Source organism: Macrobrachium nipponense, chromosome 4 (assembly GCF_015104395.2).
Source record: "Macrobrachium nipponense isolate FS-2020 chromosome 4, ASM1510439v2, whole genome shotgun sequence".
NCBI lineage: Eukaryota > Metazoa > Arthropoda > Malacostraca > Decapoda > Palaemonidae > Macrobrachium > Macrobrachium nipponense.
Window position 1 is genome coordinate 99635375 of NC_061100.1, and position 27917 is coordinate 99663291.

General features: G+C 37.0%; 2 protein-coding genes across 2 annotated transcripts; both read left to right on the forward strand.

Moving 5' to 3' along the window:
* The first annotated feature begins 2304 nt into the window (after window positions 1-2304).
* On the forward strand, window positions 2305-14497 carry LOC135211686 (uncharacterized). Its single transcript, XM_064244947.1, has 9 exons — window positions 2305-2376; window positions 3705-3772; window positions 4112-4279; window positions 9164-9413; window positions 9987-10083; window positions 11272-11376; window positions 12117-12274; window positions 13500-13672; window positions 14218-14497. The coding sequence occupies exons 1-4, from the start codon at window positions 2327-2329 to the stop codon at window positions 9244-9246; spliced, it is 369 nt and encodes a 122-aa protein (XP_064101017.1). The 5' UTR covers window positions 2305-2326; the 3' UTR covers window positions 9247-9413; window positions 9987-10083; window positions 11272-11376; window positions 12117-12274; window positions 13500-13672; window positions 14218-14497.
* On the forward strand, window positions 10172-14391 carry LOC135211455 (CLIP domain-containing serine protease B4-like). The gene is made up of 5 exons (XM_064244763.1): window positions 10172-10185; window positions 11272-11367; window positions 12117-12274; window positions 13500-13672; window positions 14218-14391. Exons 1-5 carry the CDS (start codon window positions 10172-10174, stop codon window positions 14389-14391), a joined length of 615 nt encoding a protein of 204 aa, XP_064100833.1.
* Window positions 14498-27917: the final 13420 nt, after the last annotated feature.

Sequence of the window (27917 nt, forward strand, 5' to 3'; positions counted from 1 at the left end):
ACGAACTCCACCTCGTGAAAGCATCACTAATGATAACGGTTATTTTAAAATTCCCCGCACCGACAACGGACGCCTTAAAATACATGTTTGTAAACATTTTCTGTTCAAAGAAACTTTATCTTTCATTCCACAAAATGTGTGCATACCCTCGTGTTACACCCTGTAGCCGTCAAAGAGCAACCCTTGATTAAGCAGTAGGTTTTTCTTGAGAGAAAAAAACAAAAAAAACATGAAATAGACTTAAACGAGAACGTCACCTTTCCTATTTCTTATTCTTTCAGCTGCTTATAATATGCTTATGTAAGTAGGTCTATTAGTTATACATGTGAACTAATTTGAATTAATTTCTATTTAAAAGAAATGAATAGCTACAGAAAGATCATCCTAAGAAAGCTTTAAGGAAAGTAAGCCTTCTTAATGTATTCGTCAGTTTTGACTCCCACAGCTTTCCAAGGTGTCCAAATGAAACAGGATGATATGCAAGGAATTCGATAAAAATAAAATAAGAAAGAATTATATTCGTTGATTTTTTTATAATTGCTTTTTGACTTGAATAGCTAGGTCTGAGTTAAGTTATGTTAAGCAATTATAAAAGGATAAGAAGAAAGGCGAACATGGCTAATAAAACAAGAATAACGGGAATAGTCAAATAAAGCAGATTTATATATATATATATATATATATATATATATATATATATTGTCGATTTAAAATATTCATTAATATTACGTATCCGAGAGAGTATGCTGCTGGAAAATAGACCTAGGCTTATCATGTGGGAAAATCAGAAGTCCAATTTAGGCCCACTAAACGTGTCATGCAATTATTTATGATCAAAGGACAAAATTAGTTTAATTAACATCGTTTTCAAAGAATGTTAACGCCTTGATGTATTATTTTATCGGCTGTAGGAGACCGAAATGACAACACTTCAGTGCAGTACGATATGTTTGAGTCAAGACTCGGAGCGGCAGCAAAGCCAACTTCAAAATCTTCGGAATGCTGTTACGAAGCTAGAGTGAAATAAAATTAGAAATCGTGGACGGTGGACCCATCGGTATATATTTTCCTTACTTTGCAAAATAATTATCTTTCATACGTTGAATAAGTCTACTCAGTTTCTAATGTCATTTATTTCAAGTATAGCACCTTTGAAAGGAAATTTTATTATTGTTAAGTAAAATATTCGGGCACCTGCATATGGCAATATTTCCATAACGAACAATGAATTAAGAAACTACGCCAATTCTTTGTTGGCCGTCTGTACACTAAAAGGAATGATAAAAGCTATTTACGGAGCTTATTTTAACAGAATGCTGAGGAAAATGTTGATATATATATATATATATATATATATATATATATATATATATATTATATATATATATATATATATATATATATATATATGTATATATATTTTTTATATATATGTGTATAGATATATATATATATATATATATATATATATATATATATATATATATCTATATACATATATATACATATATACATATATATATATATATATATATATATATATATATATATATATATATATATATATACATATATATACGTATATATTTATTTATTTTCTCGTGCAGCAGCACAATAGGAAAATCTTTTATACCATAATTCCCAGCAGGATGCCAGATGTATGATGTTTAGCAACAGGTTTTTTCTCGTTTTCCTAGTATATTGCAAAAGGTGACGTTTCAAACTTGCAATCGTATGTATGCATTGAATGAGGGTTTAGATACTGTTTAGGATAATGGTCTTATAGAAATAATCGGTATATAAATATATATTATGTGTATTCCTCTTATTTAATTGCAATTTTTTCAACCAGTGTGTTCCTTTGCAGGATCTGACCGCCTCATGTATGATAACTACCAAATAAAACACTAACTGGATACCTGAGCAGGCTCTCCTGACGTTTAAGGTTAAAAGCTGGACAGACTTGTAGTTCCCGTCTACTCTGTTCGACAGAACATCTTCGAGGTTGTATTTAACAATCTATTCAGTGAGAAGACTTTATATTACAGAATAAATTTACTTCATTACTTTGGTGGAAAGCGAAAAAATTCTGGAAGAATTATCGCACGCAGTTTTGCCATGTAGTACTATCATTATTAAGGTACGACGGCGAGACTGTGGTTACGTAACTTGAATTAGTTCTAATGGAGTTTCCTTGGTAATTATTGTGGCTTTATATATTGATTTAAGATATAAATGACATTAATTGGTTTATCTGTCATGCCTTCTATACGTTCATGACGTATTTTTATTCGTTAAAAGGAAGAAAACGTCGTGCCAAGAATCCATGAGAAGTGACGTAACAGGTCGCCAAGTTCTTGTAAGAAGAAGAAAAATGTAAGTATCGATGTATTTTGCTATGAATTCCTGTAACCAAACTTGAGTTTTGTTTTATATAAATAACTTGCTTAAATAACTTACCAAATGATAAACTTGACTGATATCTAATTGACAGAGAAGCAAAGGGGAGAATGTTTAATTATTTTGTCTGTTAATTTTTCGAAACTGATAATTTTCATACCGGACTTGGTACGGATTTCCTCGTCACTTGGTGGCTTTATAACATAAATAAATCAGTAAAATTATCTGAAAATATGTGTGTGTGTGTGTGTGTGTGTGTGTGTGTGAGAGAGAGAGAGAGAGAGAGAGAGAGAGAGAGAGAGAATACCTAGATCTATCAGTTATGCGAGTAACGATGGACCTTCTTCGCCTGAGGCTGTTCACAGACGAACGACCTTCCCTACACGACCAGGAAGGGAAGGGAAGGGAACAAAAAAGATTGTTGTTATTTGCTGTTGTTGTTGTTGTTTTAGATTTTGGTTATTGTTATAGACGAAGATGACGTCTTAACCAGCACGGGCTCTTGGTTCACGAACGGCCTTGCCAGCTGCACGATAACCACGTGAACAGCTCACGCAACATAGTTCGATCATCCCTATGGTCGTGTTGACGGAATGCGGAAGAACATTCAGTTTAAATGTTTATGAACGCCATCTCAGGGATCAGCAACTGTCATTATCATTTAAATGAATCATTACATAATGAGTATAGCTTTTAATCAGTCTTCACTCTTGTAATACATTTCGAATGTAATAGATTTTGATTTTTTTTTGATAAAGGAGGCCATCAATTTCTGAAAGCTAACTGATTTGTGGTACTAATGCTTAATGATATTTCATTATTATTACCTGAAATATATATTTAGGACTTTATATAGAATCAAACGCTTACAAACCACTGATTGCTACTTTTTGACAATCGACATAATCGATATAATTCCTAGTACTATAGGATCCCTTTTTTTCATTTATATCTTCCTGTGTTTCTTTCCTCTTTGGTTTGTTCGTCATTTTTAAATTAATTGAAAGTTTTGAGTTCTTGATGTCCTCTTCCTTATGCTTTTGGTAAATCCTGGTGTTAATATGATGATAATATTAATAGAAATTATAAGAACAATGCAATATGCACTGAATTGTACGACGAACAAAAACGTAAATCACCTATTGATCTGCTTCGTAAGAGTCAACGAAACAGTAGGCCTATGCTTAGAGAAGATTTAGCTGACGCTCTGGGGTAAAGGGAAGACGTTATGAAACTGAATTGACCCTTGAGAATAAATCATCTAAAAAGAATATAATTGAAACATAAAAATTCTTTATTTACAGGATGAAGGTTTGGTTGTTTCCGGTTGTGATTTGGACCTTGAACGTTGAGCCATCTGGCGGACAGACAGGTAGGCCTAGGGAAACATTTAATATTTTCTAACAACTTCTCCAGGACAAAAGGTAGGCCTAGGGGAACATTTTCAAACGCCCTTTCCAGGACAGAAAGGTAGGTCTAGGGAAACTATTTATTTCCAAACGCCCTCTCCATGACAGAAAGGTCGGCCTAGTGAAACATTTAGCATTTTCTAACCTCTCTAGAAGACGAATAGGTAGGCCTATGCAACCACTTTCAAACGATTATTTAGAACAGAAGCCAGTACGAAAGACTCATAGATAATATATACAATGAAATGGGAGTTTTTTTTTTTTATACATACATGTATACACATATACCCAAACTCCCACAGGATGCCAAGACATCAACTTCTTCTGCGGCAACTGGGGGGACAGTGGTCTCTGTACCTCCCAGAGGCAGTTCATGCAGGAACAGTGCCCGAAGACCTGTGGCTCCTGCAGCATCCCCCAAGTCCTGTTCCCGAGTTCTTTCACTTCTTCGATCGCGAATCCGGACTTCGGTAAGTGACTATTTGAAGTTCCAGTGTGGCTGGTTTGGCTTAATTTTTTTTGTTAATTTTTTTTTGTTTTTTGTGGACTGGTTTCAAACGAGGTTTGTTGGGTTAGTGGAGTGCTGTAGATTTTATAATATATATGATATATATATTTGTATAAATATGTGTGCATGTGTGTGTGTGTCTGTGTGTGTGCGTGTGTGTGTGCGTGTGTGTGTGTTATCTAGTACCTACGTTTAAAATACCTACACCTCGTCAAGGTCCAGGAACAAGTGTTAAACAACTGATAACAGAAGCAACGAAGTCTTCTTGTGACTATTTTCATACAATGATCTTTTGAGTAGAACATCACGAGACGCAGGCACGTGCCGAGGGGGGGTCGGGGGAATGTCACACGACCCCCCGAATTTCTGGAAGTCCATATTTTCTGTGACTATCCTTTTCATTGAACTGTACTTGCAAAGAAATTAATAATTATTGTTTTTTTTGTCAAGTCAAAGTATACAACATAACAGCAACTAAAGCAATATGCACGTTACCATTAACATAATAAATGAATCAATCAATAGAACTGAAGAAATATTCTTGAATTTCAATGCAAACTTTCAGCATCATAAGTAAAATTCTGTCAACCTAAAGTCAGTACTTTGAATAACATCTCATCGGGTAGAAGGGCATGGACAGCATACCCCATTTTTCTTCTTAATATAACTGAAATGACATTTTCAAGTACTTCATCTTGTATATACCTATATATATGCAATGATATTTATAGAAGAAAAGGTCCAGTTTTGCGAAAAACGACCCACCCCTCCCCCATAAAAAACTCAAGGTACGGGCCTGAGATGTATATGCTATATAGCCAAAAATGTCTTGAACACAGCTAGGTAGGCCAGCTTCAAGACCACCTTTGGAATCTCTGTATATCAATAATTAGCACCCTCATATGTTAATATGGAAGACTAAAATGATTTTTTTGGTCTATCTTGATTTTCAGCCAGACCCTCTACTGCTGGCCTAGGTATTAACAAAGTCAACTGAAAAGCAACCGTTACTCTTTTAATGGACTGACCTAGGGTTAAATTTGCTGTCGAGTTAAGTATGTATCTTCTTTAATATCTGTTTGAAAGCAGGAACATCCTGAGATAGTAGTTTGTGTCCTAGACAACTTGTGAAGAATGTGCGAATGAAGGCGATAAACTAATTTGTCACAAAACATCATGGAGGAATTTTTATATTTCAGCCTTACATTTGGCAGAGAAACTAATACAGTTACTCCCGTTTCTTTCCTAACGCAGTCTGTGGAAGGTATGACGCCACTCTTTCTACCTTCGGCCGCCAGAAACGGCAGCTGGGTAATATCCTGGGTGGGGTTTTAGGCTCCATAGGAGGTGGTAGGCCTAGCCCAGGGAGCAGCAGCGGCAACAATCGGCCTTCTTTATCTGGGATTCTGGGCTCCATAGGAGGTGGTAGGCCTAGCCCAGGGAGCAGCAGTGGCAACAATCGACCTTCTTTATCTGGGATTTTGGGCTCCATAGGAGGTGGTAGGCCTAGCCCAGGGAGCAGCAGTGGCAACAAATCGGCCTTCTTTATCCGGGATTTTGGGCTCCATAGGAGGTGGTAGGCCTAGCCCAGGGAGCAGCAGCGCAACAATCGGCCTTCTTTATCCGGGATTTTGGGCTCCATAGGTAGGTGGTAGGCCTAGCCCAGGGAGCAGCAGTGGCAAAACAATCGGCCTTCTTTATCCGGGATTTTGGGCTCCATAGGAGGTGGTAGGCCTAGCCCAGGGAGCAGCAGTGGCAACAATCGGCCTTCTTTATCCGGGATTTTGGGCTCCATAGGAGGTGGTAGGCCTAGCCCAGGGGAGCAGCAGCGGCAACAATCGGCCTTCTTTATCCGGGATTTTGGGCTCCATAGGAGGTGGTAGGCTTAGCCCAGGGAGCAGCAGCGGCAACAATCGGCCTTCTTTATCTGGGATTCTGGGCTCCATAGGAGGTGGTAGGCCTAGCCCAGGGAGCAGCAGTGGCAACAATCGACCGCCTTTATCAGGGATTCTGGGTTCCATAGGAGGAGGAAGGCCTAGTCCAGGGAGCAGTAACGGCAACAATCGACCCTCTTTGCCCAGTTTTAATCCATTCCGACCCGGTGGAATCCCATCAGTTCCCACTTTTGCTCCAAGGCCACCAATAAGGAATCCTCCCCCGAGACCGAGTAATGCTCCTCAGCCTACGAGAAGACCCTCTATACCAACCGTCACGCCACCACTGCCGAACATCATCCCAACTCGGCCCATCAGGGTTCCTTCGATATCCATCCCAAACATACTCGGAGGAGTGAGACCATTAATAACTAACGTAGTGTCGTTGCTCCCAACTTTCAACTCGCCTCAACCCAGTTCAGAGACCTTTCTGATAACAGCAACGGCAACAGCAACTCCAGCTCCTGTCCCAACACCAGTCGGAGGAGGGTCCGACGCTAAGACGCCCAGTGTTGTAAGGATTTTATCGGTTATTTCCAGCACGCTCATCTTATTGATAATGCAATAGGCTACTTATCAGCAGTGCATGCCTTCACTATAAAAACCACATGGTGTCTTTGCCTCTGTGGGAAAATGCCACTTCTTTCCCCCAGCTGAAAACTAGAAGCGATGTCTCGAACGGTTTGTGAAAATGTATCCTCTTCCTTTAATTTTATTTAGGACACTCCCTGCATGAATATCATTTCAGAATTTTTTGCATGTCAATCCATATTATTCTCTGGTTTCAAAGGTTATGTTTAGTTTCTTATGCAAGTTGCAGTAACATTTCAGTAACATTTTCTAATTTTTGTATGTTTCCCTTTTTTTATTTTGCTACTTTTATCACTTTTTCTGGTGATGTTTCTTTTAAGCAAACATCTGACTTGGAAGGTGTGACCTGCATCGACGTTTCTTTCCTTATGCAGCTTTTATCCATTCCGATCTGGGGGAACCCCATCAATTCCCAACTTTGCCCCAGGGCCAACGCTTAGGAATCCTTCTTTAAAACCGAAGAGACCCGCTAGACAGAGCATTACGTCACCACTGCCAAACATCATCCCAACTCAGCCTAGCAGAGCTCCTTCAATGTCCATCCCGAGTATTATCCAAGAAATAAGACCAGCAATATCTAACGCAGTGTCGTTTCTTCCTAGTTTCGATAATTTTCAAGCCAGCAGAAACCCAGAGGTGCCAGCAATATCACTAGCAACAGCAACAACAGCATTTATATCTGATACATTCCCAACACCTGTCGGAGGAGGAACCACTGCTGAAACACCCAGTGTCGTAAGGGTTGCCAGTTCTTCTCAGGATGCTTACCATATAATCCATTTCTTCTTATCCTTTACTTCTTGTGTTTGTTAAGTGTGATGCTGATCTGCTCCCCGGCCAGTGAATCAATATTACAAAGACAATAGCTGGCTTTCTCAGGTAGGTTTGATGCTCTTTGATGGTTGGGCACACAAAAGCACAATATGGGCTTAGTTATTGTGGAAATTCTGTTTCTGGTCATTATTTCTATTACTGGACAATTCTGTGTGCAAGAAAAGTGATCACTTGTTATGTGTAGTTACGTACAAGTACTTCTGTGCAAGGAGCATTCTAGCTTAGACTCGCACATGCAAGGTAAGACTAAAACAAAGGAAGAAGAGAAATTCAAGATGTAACAATTATTTCATCACCATCACAGCCAACGCCATATGACACAGATGGACTGTGGCATTGTCCCTCATTTCTTTCTTGAACTTTCACTTCCATAAATGTCCACTAATATCCAACATCCCATTTAACATTTGTCATCCAAGTAGTTCTAAGGACATCCAACTTCTCTGGTGCCAACAGGAACCCAGCTGGGCAGAGTGAAGGACAGGATCAAAACTACCTCCACCTTCAGTTGATCATAATCTCATCTGCATGTGGTCCCCCAGTAAATTTTCCTTATTGAATCATTACTCACTCTGTCTTGCCATGAGACTTCTGGTATGCAATTTAAAGCTACATTACCCCCAAAAGTTTCTTTCAAGTAGTGCATGTCATCAATTTGCCCTCTGAGTCTGTTGCTTACTACATGAATCTTACAGCAATTTTGTTTTTCAGCTCAAGTCAGGTGATTGGAAGCAGCCTTTTGTATGGCACTGGAAGCTTTCTTTAATTTTTCAAGTTGGGATTTGAATTCAATTACAAAATGATCAGGGACTGAAGGATTTTCAGTGAACGATGGTTCAAAGATTTCAGTCCACATCACAGCACATGCCATATTTAATCTTTGCTTGCAACCAGAGTGCAAATAATTCACAATGAAAAAATTTATATAAATGTATGAACAACTGATAAACTGAATGATTATGCAGGGGATTTGAACTCATGATAGTATGGGGTCATAGTATAGTGATTATAGCACAAATGTTTGAGAACAATGGATACACAGACAACACCTTCATAAGTTAATTAAGAATGAAGCCTGCAAGGTTCCCCAGTTGCCCAAAAACAGTGGGACAGTACATAGACTCTTCAAAAGACATCAATGAATGGAGTGGGTGATGAAATCACCTAATCCTATCATCTCGCTAAAACCTAGCAAAGCAAAAAAGAATGAGGGAGTGAAGCATAGTGATTTATGGGATTTAAATATGGAAAATTTGTACTGTGTGTAATTCGACTGATGGCCAGAAGCCTGAGCTGTTATTAATGACTGGTTGAGTGAGGTAACAACATCAAATGTTGATATTGAGGCCATTTTTTTATTCTCGTTTTTTAAAGTATTCAAATATATTTAAATGGACATCTTTTAAAAAAATTATTGCACGTCAACCATCAAAGCTTTACCTTCTTATTGTTCAAGGAAGTCCGAAGTAATGAGATTTAATTTGCAGGGCATAGTCTTTGTTGTAGAAACGACCAGACCAACTGTAAGACCACCTATCGTGAGACCAACGCAGCCTCCAGTAATACCTAGCCCTAGACCCACTGTGGTACAAATCTCACCTCCAGCTGTGACGAGGCCTCCAATCCGTAATCCAACCCCAGTTACGAGACCCCCAGTCCCTAACCCATCCCGAATAACTCCAACTCCTGTGAGGCAGCCAGTTCCTGCGACGTCTAATGTGGTTCCCCTGACATCTGGTAAGATCTGAGCTAGTTTGAGTTGAGATAGTTTAACTGACTGCTAGTAAGATCTAGATCTGAGTTGGTTTGAGTTGTTACTTTAAGTGACTGCTGGTAAGATCTAGATCTGAGTTGGTTTGAGTTGTTACTTTAAGTGACTGCTGGTAAGATCTAGATCTGAGCTAGTTTGGTTTGAGTTAGACTGATTTAAATCTAGTTTATGATCTAAGTTAGTTTTGTTAAAATCTAGCTCATCGCTTCATAAGGACTTGGGGCTGGGGGTTGGAGGGGATTAACTTCAAAGACTACATTTCTCTGAAACTTTCTAATAAAGGTAAAAAAGTTATTTTTCTGGTTACAAAACTGTCCATAGAAGGAACCTAAATTTCCAGGTCATTTTTCTCCTCCTTCCATCTTGATAAATATAAAATTGTGATGGCCTAGAATTTAACTTTTTACTTTTGCATGTTATCATTTTTGCATTCCAGTTTTTAAGTTGTAATGTGAAGAAAGTAAAAAATATATGAAGTGATTACCAGTACAGAAGTATATAGCCTGGTCCAGAATATCAAATCATTACCTCTTTTGCAGGCTCTGAAATACTGGATGACGCCATCTGCGGCTCCGTTCCAATTACTGATCGCTTCCTCTTGAGCGCCGCTCACTGCTTCTTCAACCAAACTGTAAGGTACGATTCACTCTGTTAAAGCTGTGTCATGGGATTAGTCTGCCTCTTTTAAACAGATGTTGGATTTATACAGACATCCCTCTTAAGAATGGGGACAGAGAGGTAAGAGTCTCTTGACGCTGGGCATTGCAGAATGAGCTTTCATCATAACCAAGGGGCTACATATGGAAGTTTTTATGCTTTTCATAGCTGGTTGCCAACAGAGGGACAGTTACCATTCTGGGCAAACTGAGAACTTAGATGTATCCTGGGGTTAGACTGGTGGGAAAACGTCGAGATCAAACCAAGGACCTTGAGAAATGTAATATTGTTTAGAATGGGATTACTGAAGATTCTGACAAAGTTTCCCTTGGGGGAGTTGTGTTGGGAACTTGACTGAATTTTGTCAGGTCTTTCATGATGTCAGCAGTTGATATGGTATAAGAAGGCTTCTGTGAATGAATTGGTTTGATCCAATGCCTATTGAAGCTGATTTGTGTTTTAAGGTGTAGAGGCCAAGGTGGGTATTATTCCTCCAAAAATGGCCAATCCCATGTGGTCCTTAAGGGATGACACAAAGGCAACTCGGGCTAAAGTCAAGTTGAAAGCACATGAAAAAACATTTCTGAAGAGAACGGGATGGAAAAAAAATAATGGAGCCAGTTAAGATAAAATGAATTTTATCATTTTGATTTTTTTTATTACTAATCAAATGATTTGATTATATAATTTTCGCTTTATATTGGAAAGAATGTTTTAGGGATAGATTTTTATCTCCTAACTTGTGGTATACAGCTTTAGATATTTTAAAATTTTTGTCAATGGGAACAAACGTTTTAGTAGATTACCAACCAAGAACTTATGCTAAACAAAATGTACTTAGCATCGATGGCCATTAGGTCATATTATTATTATTATTATTATTATTATTATTATTATTATTATTATTATTATTATTATTATTATTATTATTGTTATTATTATTATTATTATTATTATTGTTATTGTTATTGTTATTGTTATTATTATTATTATTCAGTAGATGAACCCTACTCATATGGCACAAGCCCACCACAGGGAACCACTGACTTGAAATTCAAGCTTCAAAAGAATATTAAGGAGTTCGTTAGGGAGAAGTAAGAGGAGGCAAAAGGGAAACACAGATAGAAGAGAAAAATGAAATGTTGTCTCCTTAATGTCTTCTTACAGATACAGAATCAGACTGGGAGAATTAGACATTTCTCAGACAGGCGAATCCAACTCTCGACCTCAGGATGTAGACATTGAAAAAATATTCATTCATCCGTAATACAGGTAAGTAATGATTATTAACCGCCGTCATTATCCGCAAATTAAGGTCATTATACACATGATCTATGTAATTGTTTGGTTGTTCTGTTTAAGTATCATAACCAGTCTGACTTGCAGGTTACATAGTCCTGCATATAGACCTTTTTGTTTACCCTCCACTCTCTGGCTTAGGGATTCTCCGCTTGCTTTCGCTTTTCCTTGTATCTTCATTGTCCCTTTTGTAGAGATTATATGTATTTGTGTGAATAGGTGTGTATGTGTGTGTATGTGTGTTTTCAAATATTAAAAAACAGGTTAACCAAATATCTTATGCTCTATACCTTGGGAATCATCCTTGCCATGGCTTGTGTAGTGTTTGTGTGTGTTTACAGTAAGACCTAGTCCAATTTACCAGGTTTATAATCTGTTGACTCTGTCCATAAGGGTTTACAGCGCAGTATTTAAAGAAAGAAAGAAAGAAAGAAAGAATGAGATATTTAAACTGATTTTTCACAATGGTATGCATATATATACATATATATACGTCTCAGGTATAAAAAGCCCATTAAAACAGTTTTAAAGATGAGGACTACTATATTTCGGTGGGCCAACGTCCACCCTTCTTACTATTTGAAGAGGGTGGAAGTTGGCCCAACGAAATATAGTAGTCCTTAGTTCTAAACCAGAGTGTTTCAATGGGACTCCTATACTTGAGACGTATCCTGTTTTATATATACATATATTCCTATCGAATTTCATTCCAGGCACAACACCGGCTTTCGCTACAACGACATAGCTCTACTGAGAACATCCCAGAAGATCAGATTTTCGCCGCTGGTCTTCCCGCTTTGCATCCTGGAAAAGTCTATAGACGTCACTGGAGCGCCCCTGACTGTGGCTGGATTCGGTCTTGTTAATGGAAGTGAGTGACTGGAATTTATAGAGCAACATTTGGTGCTTAGTGATTTTCCTTAGTTAGGGGGCTATTGCGTGGTAAAATCCTGGTAGAATCTTAAACCTTAGGTAGTAAAATTGGAGGTATTTACTAATTTTCCTTAGTTAGGGTGTAATTGTGGTAAAATCTTAGTAGATTTCAGATTTGGATACGTTAATGGTAGTATGTGAAATATACAGCGAAGAACTTGTTGAATTGGAGGTATTTACTATTTTTCCTTAGTTAGGGGGATAGTGTGGTAAAATCTTGGTAGAATCTTGAACCTTAGGTTATCAGTTTCAGATCTGTCAACGATAATGGTGGCAAGTATGTGAAATGTATAGCGAAAACCTTGTTGAATTGGAGGTATTTACTATTTTTCCTTAGTTAGGGGGTATTGTAGTAAACTCTTGATAATATCTTGAACCTCAGGTCGTCCGTTTCAAATCTAGCAACGTCAGGGGGTTAAGTAACTGGAAAATATAACGAAAAACTTGTAAGATTGAAGGTATATACTAAATTTCCTTAGCTAAGGGGCCAGCGTGCTAAAAAAGTGGTAAAATCTTGAGCCTGAGGTTGTCAGTCTCAGATGGCCCAGGCAGCTGGAAAAAAGTATACGCAATTTAAGGGCCCTTAAGTAAGTTTTCTCAGAAGAGAGCTTTTAGGTGGTGTAAAAAGGAAAACTAAATCGATGTTATATAACGTACGCTATGCTATTGAACGATGAAATAAAAATAGAGGAAACAAACTTAGGTGTTATGAGCGTATATACTAGAGGCTTTACAATAATCACTGCTTATATTAACATGGGGGAGGAAATATATATTTTTCGTAATGGTAAAAATATTCCCTAGAAAATTGTGAGTTACGTGGATATGACTGTGCGACACAGATGCCCAAACATGGAAATGTAGTGTGATATATCCAACCACTTATCCAGACAGACAAATGCCACTTTTCAAAGCAGATATCGAATCCTACGAAACATAGAACTATCGTCAAACTGAAACACCTTTTAAGACAAGCAAATACTTCAGTTCATGTAGATGTAGGATCCTACGGAGATATAGCAGCAATAAAACTGAATAAATACCCTTCAGGCAGATGTAGAATCACACGAAAATAAGATTGAGGTCATAAAACTGAAGATACTCTTTTTAAGTAACATGTAGAATCGTAGAAAAATATACAACTGAATAACTTTCCTTTCCAGCTTACCGCTCTCCCGTGCTACAAGCAGCCGAATTGGAGGGCATGAATGACTTCCTCTGTCAGGAAAGATACAAGAGCTTAGGTCACGACCTTGCCCTGAGGAATCGATACCCTGACCTGCTAGTTGGCAGGGGCATTCTCTGCGCAAGCGCCCGTGGGAGGTCCGCGTGTCAGGTCAGTGGGTATTTAAGTTTTGTATATGTGGTGAAATGTGCTGTCTAACTTCTCCAATGTTCCAGAGGTCCTTTCTTTATTCCTCACACAGCTGGACTCTGGAACATTCTGCCTAAAAAAGATGTCCTGCAATGCATTAATACCCTAATACATTCTCCTTGTATTTTAATACATTTTCATCCATTTATTAATTTATAACTTTACTGTTTCTTTTTTGATGATTGAGATCACTTTCTGTTTAGCCCTTTACCTTCTTCAATCTTTTAACCATAATTATCTCCAACTTCGAAAACAGTACCAAAAGGTAAAAATTCTCTTCTTCGACCATACTTATTTCACAACCATAATTCTCTCTCTCTCTCTCTCTCTCTCTCCACCTGCTCGAAAACATTCACCTGCTCGAAAACAATATACCAAAGGGAAAAAATGCTCATTTTCAACCATATACTTATCTGGCAACCTCTGTCCTCCGTCCCATTCGAAAACGACAATATAAAGGAATGTTCAACTTGTGACGTCATCAGTCTCGTCCCGTCATCCCACAGGGCGACTCAGGAGGGCCGCTGACGCTTCGCGCCAGGGACGGGAAGCAGTACCTCGTCGGGTTGGTGAGTATAGGGGCTTCCTGTCTGAGCAACAACCTCTCCATCCTGCCCGGCCTGTACACAGACGTCGCCTTCCACCTCGACTGGATCAACCAGGTTGTTTATGGGTCCTAGAATCTGCCAAAAATAAATATATACATAAATAAATAGATAAATAAAAAATAAAAAAAAATAGTTGTTCATGGGTCCTACAATCTGCCAAAAAAAAAAAAAAAAACAACAAGAAGAAATGCAATAAAAGTTGTTTATGGGTCCTAGAATCTGGCCCCCCCCCCAAAAAAAAAAAACCCCCCCAAAAAAAAAAAATTGGTTGTTTTATGGGAACTAGAATTCTGCCAGAAAAAAAAAAAATTTTTGTTTGTGTCCTAGTATCTGCAAAAAAAAAAAAAAAAAAAAAAAAAATGTTATGGGTCTAGAATCTGCAAAAAAAAAAAAAAAAAAAAAAAAAAAAATTGTTGTTATGGGTCTAGAATCAGCAAAAAATAAAAAAAATTATTTATGGGTCCTAGAATCTGCCAAAAATAGTTGTTTATGTGTCCTAGAATCTGCCAAAAAAAAAGAAAAAAAAAATAGAAAAAGAAAAGGGAAAAGTTACATTAAATGTATTTGTTACTATTCAAATTCTCCTTCGATCTTTTTGTATATTTATCTTAACTTGTGTTTATCTTTTCGTTGCTTCACAAAAAAAAAAAAAAAAAAAAAAAAAAAAAAAAAAAAAAAAAAAAAAAAGAGAGAGAGAGAGAGAGAGAGAGAGAGAGAGAGAGAGAGAGAGAGAGAAGCTGAATGTATTTGGCTTATATCTTCAAATTCTCCTCTCTTTTTATGTATTTATCTTAATTTGTTTATCTTTTTGTTGCTTAAAAAAAAAAAAGAGAGAGAGAGAGAGAGAGAGAGAGAGAGAGAGAGAGAAAAGCTAAATATATTTAGCTTATGTCTTCAAATTTTCCTTCCCTTATTTTTATATATTTATTTTAACTAGTGTTTCACTTTTTGTTGCCAGTTAATAGTTGTGATTATCTAAAAAAAAAAAAAACTCCAGAAAATTACAATATTCTCCCTCATTCAATGATTTATACTTATCATGTATATTGTTAAATTTATGTTGAAATATAGACTATTATTTCACATCTAGGAAGTTTAATTGACCACAAATAAATGCTACTACACAGAAATACATTTTTATCTTTTTATTAATATTTTTTTGTTTAATAAGTAAGATCTCTTCTTTCTGCGTTTTCTATTATCTTCTCTTCATGATGAAAACCTTAATTTTTGAAAGCAGTGGGGAATAATACTAATTCAATGTTAAGAAAATGGTAAATACAAAACAAAGAGACGAATATTTAATAATTTTAAAGAGGAATGGACAAGGATTTGTTAATATATTTATAAGGATCATGAACATTTAAGTTTTATTTTTATAATAATTAACATAAACGCGTAAGTTTAAGGCAAAAGAAAACGAAATTAATAAAGAAAACGCGTCGGAAAGAAGAGGGTAAACTTCTCTAAACCATGACGACGAGTCTGACAAGCTTCGTTCCAACTTTCCATGGCCACATTTATTACCTAAAAGCTACCAATGAGTATAAAATTTAACTTAAAGGTATATTTTAACTTGAATACCTGAAAATAGGTCATTGTCGCGAAGAAAAATTGGTTATTTATATCCCTTTAAGAAGAACTTGGCATGTGCGGTTGCCAGGCCTATAGCCTACTTATAGGTAATATGTGGATATGAAAGGAGGGCCCATGGTTGCTAAGTTAAGTGATGTACAGAGATTGTAGAATGCCCTGAGGTTTGTTGGTCAGTTGGCTGATGTGCAGAGATTGTACTACCAGGTCCTAAGCTGGTTCTACATTCTGTTCCAACCGTCTACACAACTGGCTAAAAATAACATGATTGATGGATGCATTATACTATTCCTAGAGGGTAGTAGTAGAGTATACAGATTTCTGTAAGTTATTTCGAGATATTTGAGTCAGATAAGGCATTCATAAGACGTTTCCACATCCCATTGACATCAAAGTCTTACTCTGAATTGCAAAGCATTACACAGAGAGTGAAAAGATCCTCGTCTTAATTCAATTTGTATTCGAGAGTTTAGCCCCAGAAGAATAATTATTGATACCTTACGATGGTACTATGCATAACCTTTCACAAGACACCCTGCCTCTCGTAGAACTTGCCCTGCTATGGGGCAAAGTGGGCTACGAATTTTCGTGTAATATTACTCATTATGAAAACTTGCTATTCTGTTGATTTCTTGCGAGAAATTACATGAAAAAATTACACATCAAGGTGAACATCATCACAGTGGAATGCATTACAGAGCAACTTGATGTTATTGCTCTAGAAGTTTGCAAACCACATTTACTCTGCTCAAGGCAAAGGACCTCTTTACTCCCCTAATTAGATAGCAGCCGGTGGAGTTCACTTAGGAGAGACATCTCCCAAGAGATGACTGTTTGTCACTTAACAGTTTGTGACTATCTGTTGAGAATGGCGTCATTAGCAAGAGTCATGCAGCAGTTCCAACTACAGAACTGTTGGCTGTGAGTGAAGTGTAGCTTTTGCGCTCTTGTAAGTGGCGCTAGAGAATACAGAATTTACCCCAAAATCCAAGAGCTAGACCTATATGAGGTCAGCAAAAGCCGAAAGGGAAACTGAGTTAAAAGTTATTAAAAAATATTAAGAGAGTTGCATTTAGGGGCCGAAGGGACGAACCAAACAAGCTTAAGTAATGCTTACAGTGCACAGTGTGAGGCGCACTGATGACGCTATACCTCCCTACAGTGGGTTCTTGTAAGTGAACCCAGGTGTAGGTATCAGTTGGATACAAAAATATTCATATATGCATATATATATATATATATATATATATCTATATATATTTTATATATATATATATATATAAAATATATATTATATAATATCTATATATATATATATATATATATATATATATATTATATATATATAGTATATATATATATATGCGTAAAATCCACCTTAGAAGGAGAGCGAAACTGGGGACTTGGAACAAGTAGTTTCGTAGTTTATTCTACATTTTCAAGTTCACACTTGGAAATGTGGAATAAACTACGAAGGTGCTTGTTCTAAGTGAAGGTTTTAATTCATACTTGGATCTTATGATATTCTCAAGCAAGCGGGCTTTTGTGCTTCATTGAACAAACTACAGCCATCAACCATCAGTCTTCCTTTTCCTCCCTGTTACACCTTCTGGCAAAGGCCGATATAATCTCCTGTCAAGAAATTTACGACCCATAACTTAGGGCCAACGTAATCTCGAAAGACGAGCTCCATTATCATAAAATTAACAAGTCTACGGTAGAGGTTTCTTTAGGCCTGGAGGTGTTTTTCCTCTTCTCTTTACTAAAATCTTTGATGCTGTTCGCGAATTGATACAAGTATGAATGGTAAGAAATTTGTTATTAAGAACTGCTTGGCCAAATGGCGCTATCTAAAACTTGCTGTTCTGGGGGTACTACCTACTGTTCACAAATTATTAACTCAAGGGTCAGTTTACTGACCAGTCCTCCATACTAGTTGCCTCTAAAATCTGGAACTTCTTTCTTTCCTACCTGTACCTCATCAGGCTTTGCAAACCCGGAGACAATGTGAACTCGAGAGTCAGCTTTTTTGATCAGCCCTTTGTACCTGTAACTTCAAAAATTTATAATCCCCTAATACTATTCTTTTTGCATTTCAGTACATTTTTATCTGTTTATTAATTTTTTTATCTTTTTCATTAAGAGGTTTCTATTCTGTTTGTATTTCTCTTTACTTCCTCTTACGTCGTTTTAATGAACACATTAATATGAAGCTTGAATTTCAAGTCAATGGCCCCTTTGGTGGGCTTGTTCCATATGAATAGGTTTCATCTATTAAATAATAATAATAATAATAATAATAATAATAATAATAATAATAATAATAATAATGATAACATGGAATAGTAATCAAGACCTAAAAATAGATATAAGGAATAATAATAAGAATAATAATAATAATTATAATAATAATATAATAATAATAATAAATAATAATAATAAAATAATAATTTAATGTTCTAAAGGGTCCACAATAATACAAAGTGTAAAAAGTCCGTGTATATTTTGAAGACTTTACAGAAAGCTTTCGAACCCTTCCCTGGGTTCATCTTCAGTCCAAATGAACAAGAAGTTACGACAAGTACAGAGGTAAATTTAAAAAACAATAATAGATAAGTATCAAGACCTGAAAATAGAAATAAGGATATAGGATATTCCAGTGGAAATTGTACCCATAATCATAGGGATACTATGAGGCACGATCCCAAGATCCTTGAAAAGGAATCTGGAAAAATTAGTTGCTGAAGTAGCTCCAGGACTCATGCTGAAGGATGTGCTCCTAGAAATAGCGCACATAGTGAGGAAAGTGAAGGACTCCTAAGGAGGTAGGATGCAACCCGGAACCCTTCCACACTATAAGTACCACCCAGTCGAATTGGAGGACTGTGAAAGAAAAAAAAATTATAATTTATATCCTTCTGTGCACAGATCAGACTTTGCAATCCCACAGACACTGTAAGGAAATTGTTAACTTGAGAGAATCAGCCATTTAGCTTGTGATTCAAGCAATTCACTTCCAGAATACACAACTCTTTCCCTTCCTCTTTGTTTTTGGAGGCATTCGAAAGGGTATTCGTTAACAGCTCTCTTGCCATTTATGACCTTGGTCTTGGGTATAGAGGTGACCTTCTCAGAGCAAGGACAACAGTCGAAAATCTCTAATTCTCGAGTTAGCTGACGCAGGTAACCTACCAAAAAACAAGAGAATTATTATTATTATTATTATTATTATTATTATTATTATTATTATTATTATTAGTCTATCACAGACCTCCAATTCGACCGGGTGGTATTTATAGTGTGGGGGGTTCCGGGTTGCATCCTGCCTCCTTAGGAGTCCATCACTTTTCTTACTATGTGCTCTGTTTCTAGGATCACACTCTTCTGCATGAGTCCAGCAGCTACTTCAGCCTCTAGGTTTTCCAGGTTCCTTCCCAGGGATCTTGGGATCGTGTCTAGTGTCCCTATGACTATGGATACAATTTCCACTGGCATATCCCATATCCTTCTTATTTCTATTTTCAGGTCTTGATACTTATCCATCTTTTCTTTCTCTATCTCTTCAACTCTGTTGTTCCATGCTATTGCGACATCAATGAGTGATACTTTCTTCCTGATTTTGTCAATCAACGTCACGTCTGGTCTATTTGCACGTATCACCCTATCTGTTCTGATACAATAATTCCAGAGAATCTTTGCCTGATCGTTTGCTATCACTCCTTCAGGTTGGTGCTCGTACCACTTATTACTGATGTTTCTTTGCAAAGGTCCAGTGGAGGGCTTTTGCCACTGAGTCATGTCTCTTTTTGTACTGGTTCTGTGCAAGTGCCAGACATTCGCTTGCTATAATAATAATAATTAATAATTAATAATAATAAATAATAATCAATAATAATAACTAATAATCAAATAATGGTAATAATAATTGTATAGAAGACGAACCCTATTCATATAGAACAAGCCCACCAAAGGGACCACTGACTCGAGATTCAAGCTCCCAAAGAATATTTTGGTGTTCATTAGACAGAAGTGACAGAAGGCAACCAGAAATACAGAAAAGAGGAAATCAGTTACGAGAAAAACGGACGAATGGACGAACTGATAAATAAATACAGCAATATATAGAAAAATGACTGAAGCCTTTGCAGAGACAGGATATACCCCTTATGGCGACATGAAGAATGAGATATTCCAACATCGTGAAATACCCAAAAGGGGCAGGAACGCAGTGTTTGCAATCTACGCCCCATATATTTTGGGGGAAGGAACCAAGGAATAGCGAACGCAGGTTATTTATTGCAGGGGTCGTTGTGAAAAGACTGAGTATATATGGGCACGAGAGAGAGAGAGAGAGAGAGAGAGAGAGAGAGAGAGAGAGAGAGGAATGGTAATGACAATGCAAAACTAGAAGAAGAAGAAGAAGAAGAAGAGAGAGAGAGAGAGAGAGAGAGAGAGAGAGAGAGAGAGAGAGAGAGAGACAGGAATGGTAATAACAAAGAAAACTAGAAGAAGAAGAAGAAGAAGAAGAAGAAGAAGGAGAGAGAGAGAGAGAGAGAGAGAGAGAGAGAGACAGGAATGGTGATGATACAGCAAACTAGAAGAAGAAGAAGAAGAAGAAGAAGGGGAGAGAGAGAGAGAGAGAGAGAGAGAAGAGAGAGAGAGAGAGAGAGAGAATAACGACAGGAATTGTATTGACAAAACAAACAAGAAGAAGAAGAAGAAGAAGAAGAAGAAGAGAGAGAGAGAGAGAGAGAGAGAGAGAGAGAGAGAGAGAGCGAGAGAGATGAGAGGAATGGTAATGACAATGCAAAACTAGAAAGAAGAAGAAGAAGAAGAAGAAAGAGGAGAGAGAGAGAGAGAGAGAGAGAGAGAGAGAGAGACAGGAATGGTAATAACAAAGAAAACTAGAAGAAGAAGAAGAAGAAGAAGAAGAAGAGAGAGAGAGAGAGATCCTTACCTTACAGACCTTACATCTTGTTCGGGTTGCCCCAGGTCCCTCAGTGTGAGGCACCTCTAGTGTCTACCAGAGAGTTGCTAGTACATCTTCCGGTATATTTTGCATCTTCCAATCTTGGATGGTCTGGGATGCAGTTTAGATATTTGTCGAGCTTATTCTTAAACACATCTACGCTCACTCCTGATATATTCCTCAGATGAGCTGGCAACGCATTGAATAGACGCTTGCATTATCGATGCGGTCGCTAGTGGATTAATGTCCTGTGCTTTCCTTATTTTTCCTGGTATAGTTTTGGGCACTATTAATCTACCTCTGCTTGCTCTTTCTGATATTTTTAGTTCCATGATATTTTCTGCTATTCCTTCTATCTGTTTCCATGCCTGAATTATCATGTAGCGTTCTCTTCTCCTTTCTAGACTATATAATTTTAAGAATTGTAGTCTTTCCCAGTATTCTAGGTCCTTAACTTCTTCTATTCTAGCTGTAAAATGACCCTTTGTGTACGCTTCTCTATTTTGTGTGCAATATCTTTTTGGATAGTGTGGGTACCATATCATATTGCAATATTCAAGTGGGACTACGAACATATGTTTTATACAGCATAATCATGTGTTCAGCTTTTCTTGTTTTGAAGTGCCGTAACAACATTCCCATTTTTATTTTTGCTTTACATTTTGCCAACAGAGTTGCTATTTGATCATTGCATAAAACATGTTCCTATTCATCATCACACCAAGGTCTTTAACTGCTTCCTTATTTGTGATGGTCTCATTATTAGGTCCCTTATATGCATATAGCTTTCTTTCTCTGTCTCCATAATTTATTGATTCAAATTTATCAGAGTTAAATACCATCCTATTTACCTCTGCCCAATCATATACTTTGTTAAGGTCTCTTTGTAGAGCGTTTCCTATCTTCATCACAAGTAATTTTTCTCTACTTTATTTCTTGTGTCATCTGCGAAACTACTCACTACCGAATCTTTAACATTATTGTCTATGTCTTCAATCATAATAACACAAACAGTATTGCAGCTAACACCGTACCTTGCGGCACACCGGATATTTACCTTGGCTTCATCCGATTTCTCGTCGTTTGCAATAACTATCTGTTTTCTATTGTGTAAAAATTCTTTTAACCATCTTCCTACTTTATCCACGATATTGTGTTTTCTAATTTTCTTCGCTAATATATTATGGTCTACTTTATCAAAAGCTTTTGGCAAAGTCTAAATAAACACATCTGTTTCATTTCCGCTTTTCATATTTTTTGAATATGTTTTCACGGTGGACTAACAGTTGGGTTTGTGTACTTTTTCCGGGTACGAAACCATGTTGTCCTTTATTAAACAAATTATTTTTTATTAAATGTTTCATAATATTTTTCTTCATTATTCCCTTTCATACACTTTCATAATATGTGATGTTTAGACACAAGGCCTATAATTACTTGCCTCTAGTCTGATCCCACTTTGGAAAGTAGGGGTAATATATGCTAATTTGTGCTCATCATATATCTTGCCTGGTATCTACACTTTGTCTTAATAATATTGCAGTGGCTTTGCGATAGAAATGAACTACTTTCTTTAACAAAATAGCAGGAATTTCCATCAGGCCCTGCAGCAGCTCCATTTTTAATTTCATTATAGCCTGCCACAATATCAGCTTCATTAATATCTATGTCAGCTAAATATTCACTATTTTCATCCCTTACTTCTATATCATTATCTTCATACTATTCTAGGGGTGAATTCTCTCTTATATCGTTCTGCCAGTATGTTTGCAATTTCCTTTTTTTCATTCGTTAATCTCCCTTCAATTCTCAGAGGGGCCTATTTCTATTCTTCTTTTATTCATCTTCTTCGCATGAATGAGTATAATAGTTTGGGGTTTTGCTTGATATTTAATAGGGTTTTTTCTTCCAAGTCCCGTTTTTCATTTTCTTTTGATTGTATAACTCTTTTGTTCTGCATTTTCTATCTTACTTTTAGTTCTATAACTTTTCCATGCATTTTTTTCTTTTGCAAGACCTTTTTTCCACTTTCTGATTTTCTGAACAAGATCCTTCTGTCTCTTGGTATGCATGAATGATGTTTACTTTTTCTTCTTCGGTATATATTTTTCCCACTATTATCTCCAATATTTTGATATAATATCTCCGTATTTACCCTTATGTCATCACTTACGAAAATGTTATCCCAATCTTTGTTTAATTCTTCATTAATTTCTGACCATTTTTATATTTTTACTGATAGAAGTTGTATTTTCCATATCCTTCCCACTTTTTCTTCATTTCTTGCTTATCCTCTATTTTCAACATTGCTTTGGAATGAACTGTTGTTTAATTTTCTAATTGCACTTATTTGGTCCTGAAATACCCGCATTATAAACTATTACTTTCTTTAACATAATTCATCTCGTTCACAATACTAGGTCTAAAGTATTTTCCTTTCTTGTTGGCAGGTGATTTATTTGTTGAATGTTGTATTCTAGTAGCATATGCTAATAGCTTTTCAAATTGCCTCTTATCTTCTGCACTACTATTACTCTCTTTTTTATATGTATAAGTACAACCACAATCTCCTATTCGTTCTTTCCATTCTACGAAAGGAAAGTTGAAGTCACCAGATAGGAGAATTAGTCCCAGTCCTTGTGATTTCTACATATATCATCCAATTTTTCAATTATTATGTCAAACTCTTTAGTATTAGGAGGTCTATTATTATTACTATGTTCATCAATTTTTCAGATTCAAATTCTACCGCTATTAGTTCACATTCTGAGTTACTATATTTCTCATATATTTTTCCTTTCCTTGTTTTTTGTCTTTCCCATATATTGCGGTTCCCCGCCCCCTTGATTCCTATTTTTTCTATCTGATCTATAAGTTTGGAACCCTTTCTTTTTGATCATCATTCATTCCAGTCTCTTGGGAATACCAGGTTTCACTTATATTCATTATATCTATTTTCTTTTCATGTTGGGTTGGGTTTTTAGTTCGTTCTAAGTACTCTATTTTTCTTTTTGAGTTACTCGTAACTAAACCCTGCGCATTCATCACTATGATGGTTTGCGTGTTTTTCTCTCATTTAATACTGATAGTAATAAGGATTTTCCCATGTCTCTTTCCTGTTCTGGTATGTTGTTTCTTTTTTTCATTTCCAGAAATTCTGACATTAAAAAATCCAACTTTTCCATAATATTTGATCTTCCTTCATCATAATTATTCATTTTGTGTCTGAATCTGCAATTTTCCTCCGTTTCTGCAATATCCTCTTGCATAATAAATACAGTTATTATCTCTTGAGTAGAATTTCGGAGCTGATGCTTTGAAATTTTTTGCTGACACTCTGCATATCTCATTGGTGGTTTGCTTTTCTCTTTTACCTGATTATTCTTGATTTTTCTCTCTTTATTTGTTTCTTTCTTATTTTGGATTTTATATTAGAGAGAGAGAGAGAGAGAGACAGGAATGGTGATGATACAGCAAACTAGAAGAAGAAGAAGAAGAAGAAGAAGAAGGGGAGAGAGAGAGAGAGAGAGAGAGAGAGAGAGAGAGAGAGAGATTAGAATAACGACAGGAATTGTATTGACAAAACAAACAAGAAGAAGAAGAAGGAGAGAGAGAGAGAGAGAGGAGAGAGAGAGAGAGAGAGAGAGAGAGAGAATTATGACAGGAATTATAGCAGGAATGGAGAGAGAGAGAGAGAGAGAGAGAGAGAGAGAGAGAGAGAGAGAGTGGTGTTATGGACAATGAGAGTATAAAAAGAGGAGGTAAATCCGGGTGAGAGATAATATTGGAAGTGGGTGAGAGGAAAAGGGATATGGAACGGATCTGTTCAACGAACAAAGAGAGAGAGAGAGAGAGAGAGAGAGAGAGAGAGAGAGAGAGACTAAACACACGCACACAGCAACGACCAGACTGAACGCTAAACTGAATTTCTCTTTGCCATAACTATTGAAGTCTACCCAATTCTTGCTTCTGATTCAATTTCCAACGTTCTCACACTCTCCTATCTATCTGAGGAAAGTCTATCTATCGTTTCTCAGGTGAGGACACTCTTCTACCTCTACGTGATCATAATGATCAAGTCTGAAGGTCCTCTGGTTTATATATATATATATATATATATAATATTATATATATATATATCTAGTATATATATATATTATATACATATACACACACACACACACACACACACACACACACACATATATATATATATATATATATATACATATATATATATATATATATATATATATATATATATATATATATATATATATATATACGAGCCATATCACATTACCTTGATTCATATACATATATCGAGCTACAAATGTCCTTTAATATCTAATTCGCTCTACCCCAGAATTAATATATTTTCATATATGTTATCCAAGGGGGAATTTATTAAGCGATAATAGAATTGCCGGCCGACAGGCGCGAACCATCGACCTCTCAATTCCAGGACTGGCAGTGAAGCCTTAACCAACCCCGCCACCGCTAGAGATATAAGTTTATGCCGGCTCCCATCTCAAATACCTGCCACGCTCAGGTATTTTTTGTTTTGGAGACTGCATCAAGCCCATCTCGTCCTCGGTAGCGTGGTAGTGGTTTTGCCCGCACGTAGTCATTATATAAGCCATATCACATTACCGTGATTCATATACATATATCGAGCTACAAATTTCCTTTAATATCTAATTCACTCTACCCCGGAATTAACATATTTTCATATATGTTTAACCGAGGGGGAATTTATTAAGCGATAATAGAATTGCCGGCCTCTCAATTCCAGGACTGGCAGTGAAGCCTTAACCAACCCCATGCGGGCAAAAGCACTACCACGCTACCGAGGACGAGATGGGTTTGATGCAGTCTCCAAAACAAAAAATACCTGAGCACGGCAGATATTTGAGATGGGAGGCGGCATAAACTTATATCTCTTGCGGTGGGGGGTTGGTTAAGGCTTCACTGCCAGTCCTGGAATTGAGAGGTCGATTGTTTGCGCCTGTCGGCCGGCAATTCTATTATCGCTTAATAAATTCCCCCTCGGTTAAACATATATGAAAATATATTAATTCCTGGGTAGAGCGAATTAGATATCAAAGGACATTTGTAGCTCGATATATTATATATATATATATATATATATATATATATATATATATATATATATATATATATATATATATATTTTTTTATATACATATACATAAATACATCCATACTCATTCTTTTCAGAAAATTATTTAATGGAATCAATATTTCTTGCAAGAATCTCTATACAGTAGGAGCATTTTTCCAAACATTATTATTATTATTATTATTATTATTATTGTTATTAATTTTATTATTATTATTTATTATTATTATATTATTATTATTATTATTATTTTTTTTTTTTTTCTCTATCACAGTCCTCTAATTCGACTGGGTGGTATTTATTGTGTGGGTTCCGGGTTGCATCCTGCCTCCTTAGGATCCATCACTTTTCTCACTATGTGCGCCGTTTCTAGGATCACACTCTTCTGCATGAGTCCTGGAGCTACTTCAGCCTCTAGTTTTTCCAGATTCCTTTTCAGGGATCTTGGGATCGTGCCTAGTGTTCCTATGATTATGGGTACAATTTCCACTGGCATATCCCATATCCTTCTTATTTACTATTTCAGGTCTTGATACTTATTCATTTTTCTTTGTCTTTCTCTTCAACTCTGGTGTCCCATGGTATTGCGACATCAATGAGTGATACTTTCTTCTTGATTTTGTCAATCAAACCCCTCAGTCTGGTCTATTTGCACGTATCCCCAACCCTATCTGTTCTGATACAATAGTCCCAGAGGATCTTTGCCTGATCGTTTTCTATCACTCCTTCAGGTTGGTGTTCGTACCACTTATTACTGCAAGGTAGCTGATGTTTCTTGCACAGGCTCCAGTGGAGGGCTTTTGCTACTGAATCATGTCTTTTTTTGTACTGGTTCTGTGCAAGTGCCGGACATTCGCTTGCTATGTGGTTTATGGTTTCATTTATCGTATTGCACTTCCTACATATGGGAGAGATGTTATTTCCATCTATCATTCTTTGGACATATCTGGTTCTTAGGGCCTGATCTTGTGCCGGTGTTAGCATTCCTTCAGTTTCCTTCTTGAGCTCTCCCCTCTGTAGCCATTGCCACGTGTCATCGCTGGCTAGTTCTTTAGACTGTCTCATGTATTGTCCGTGCATTGGCTTGTTATGCCATTCCTCTGTTCTGCTTGTCTTTCTCCTGTCTCTGTATATCTCTGGGTCTTCGTCTACTTTTATTAGTCCTTCGTCCCATACACTCTTGAGCCACTCGTCTTCACTGGTTTTCATATATTGCCCCAGTGCTCTGTTCTCGATGTTGACGCAGTCCTCTATGCTTAGTAGTCCCCTCCCTCCTTCCTTTTGAGTTATGTATAGTCTGTCCGTATTTGCTCTTGGGTGTAGTGCTTTGTGTATTGTAATATGTTTCCTCGTTTTCTGGTCTATGCTGCGAAGTTCTGCCTTCGTCCATTCCACTATTCCTGCGCTGTATCTGATTACTGGCACTGCCCATGTGTTTATGGCTTTCATCATATCTCCAGTGCTGAGTTTTGACTTGAGTATCGCCTTGAGTCTCTGCATATATTCTTTCCTGATCGTGCCCTTCATCTCTTGATGTTTTATATCCCCTCCTTCTATTATTCCCAGGGATTTGTATCCCATCTCATCTGTGTGTTTGATGTTGTTCCCATCTGGTAGCTTTACCCCTTCAGTCCTTGCTACTTTGCCGTTTTGTATGTTGACTAAGGCACATTTTTCTATTCCAAACTCCATCCTGATGTCCCCAGATACAATCCTTACAGTCTGGATTAGGGTATCTATTTCCTTGATGCTCTTACCATACAGCTTGATGTCCATGAACATCTGTTGCCTCTTTTCTTGAGTTGGTACCCAGCATCCATCTTCTGCAGTACTTTTGTCATGGGAATCATGGCTACTACGAAGAGTAGTGGGGACAGCGAGTCGCACTGGAAG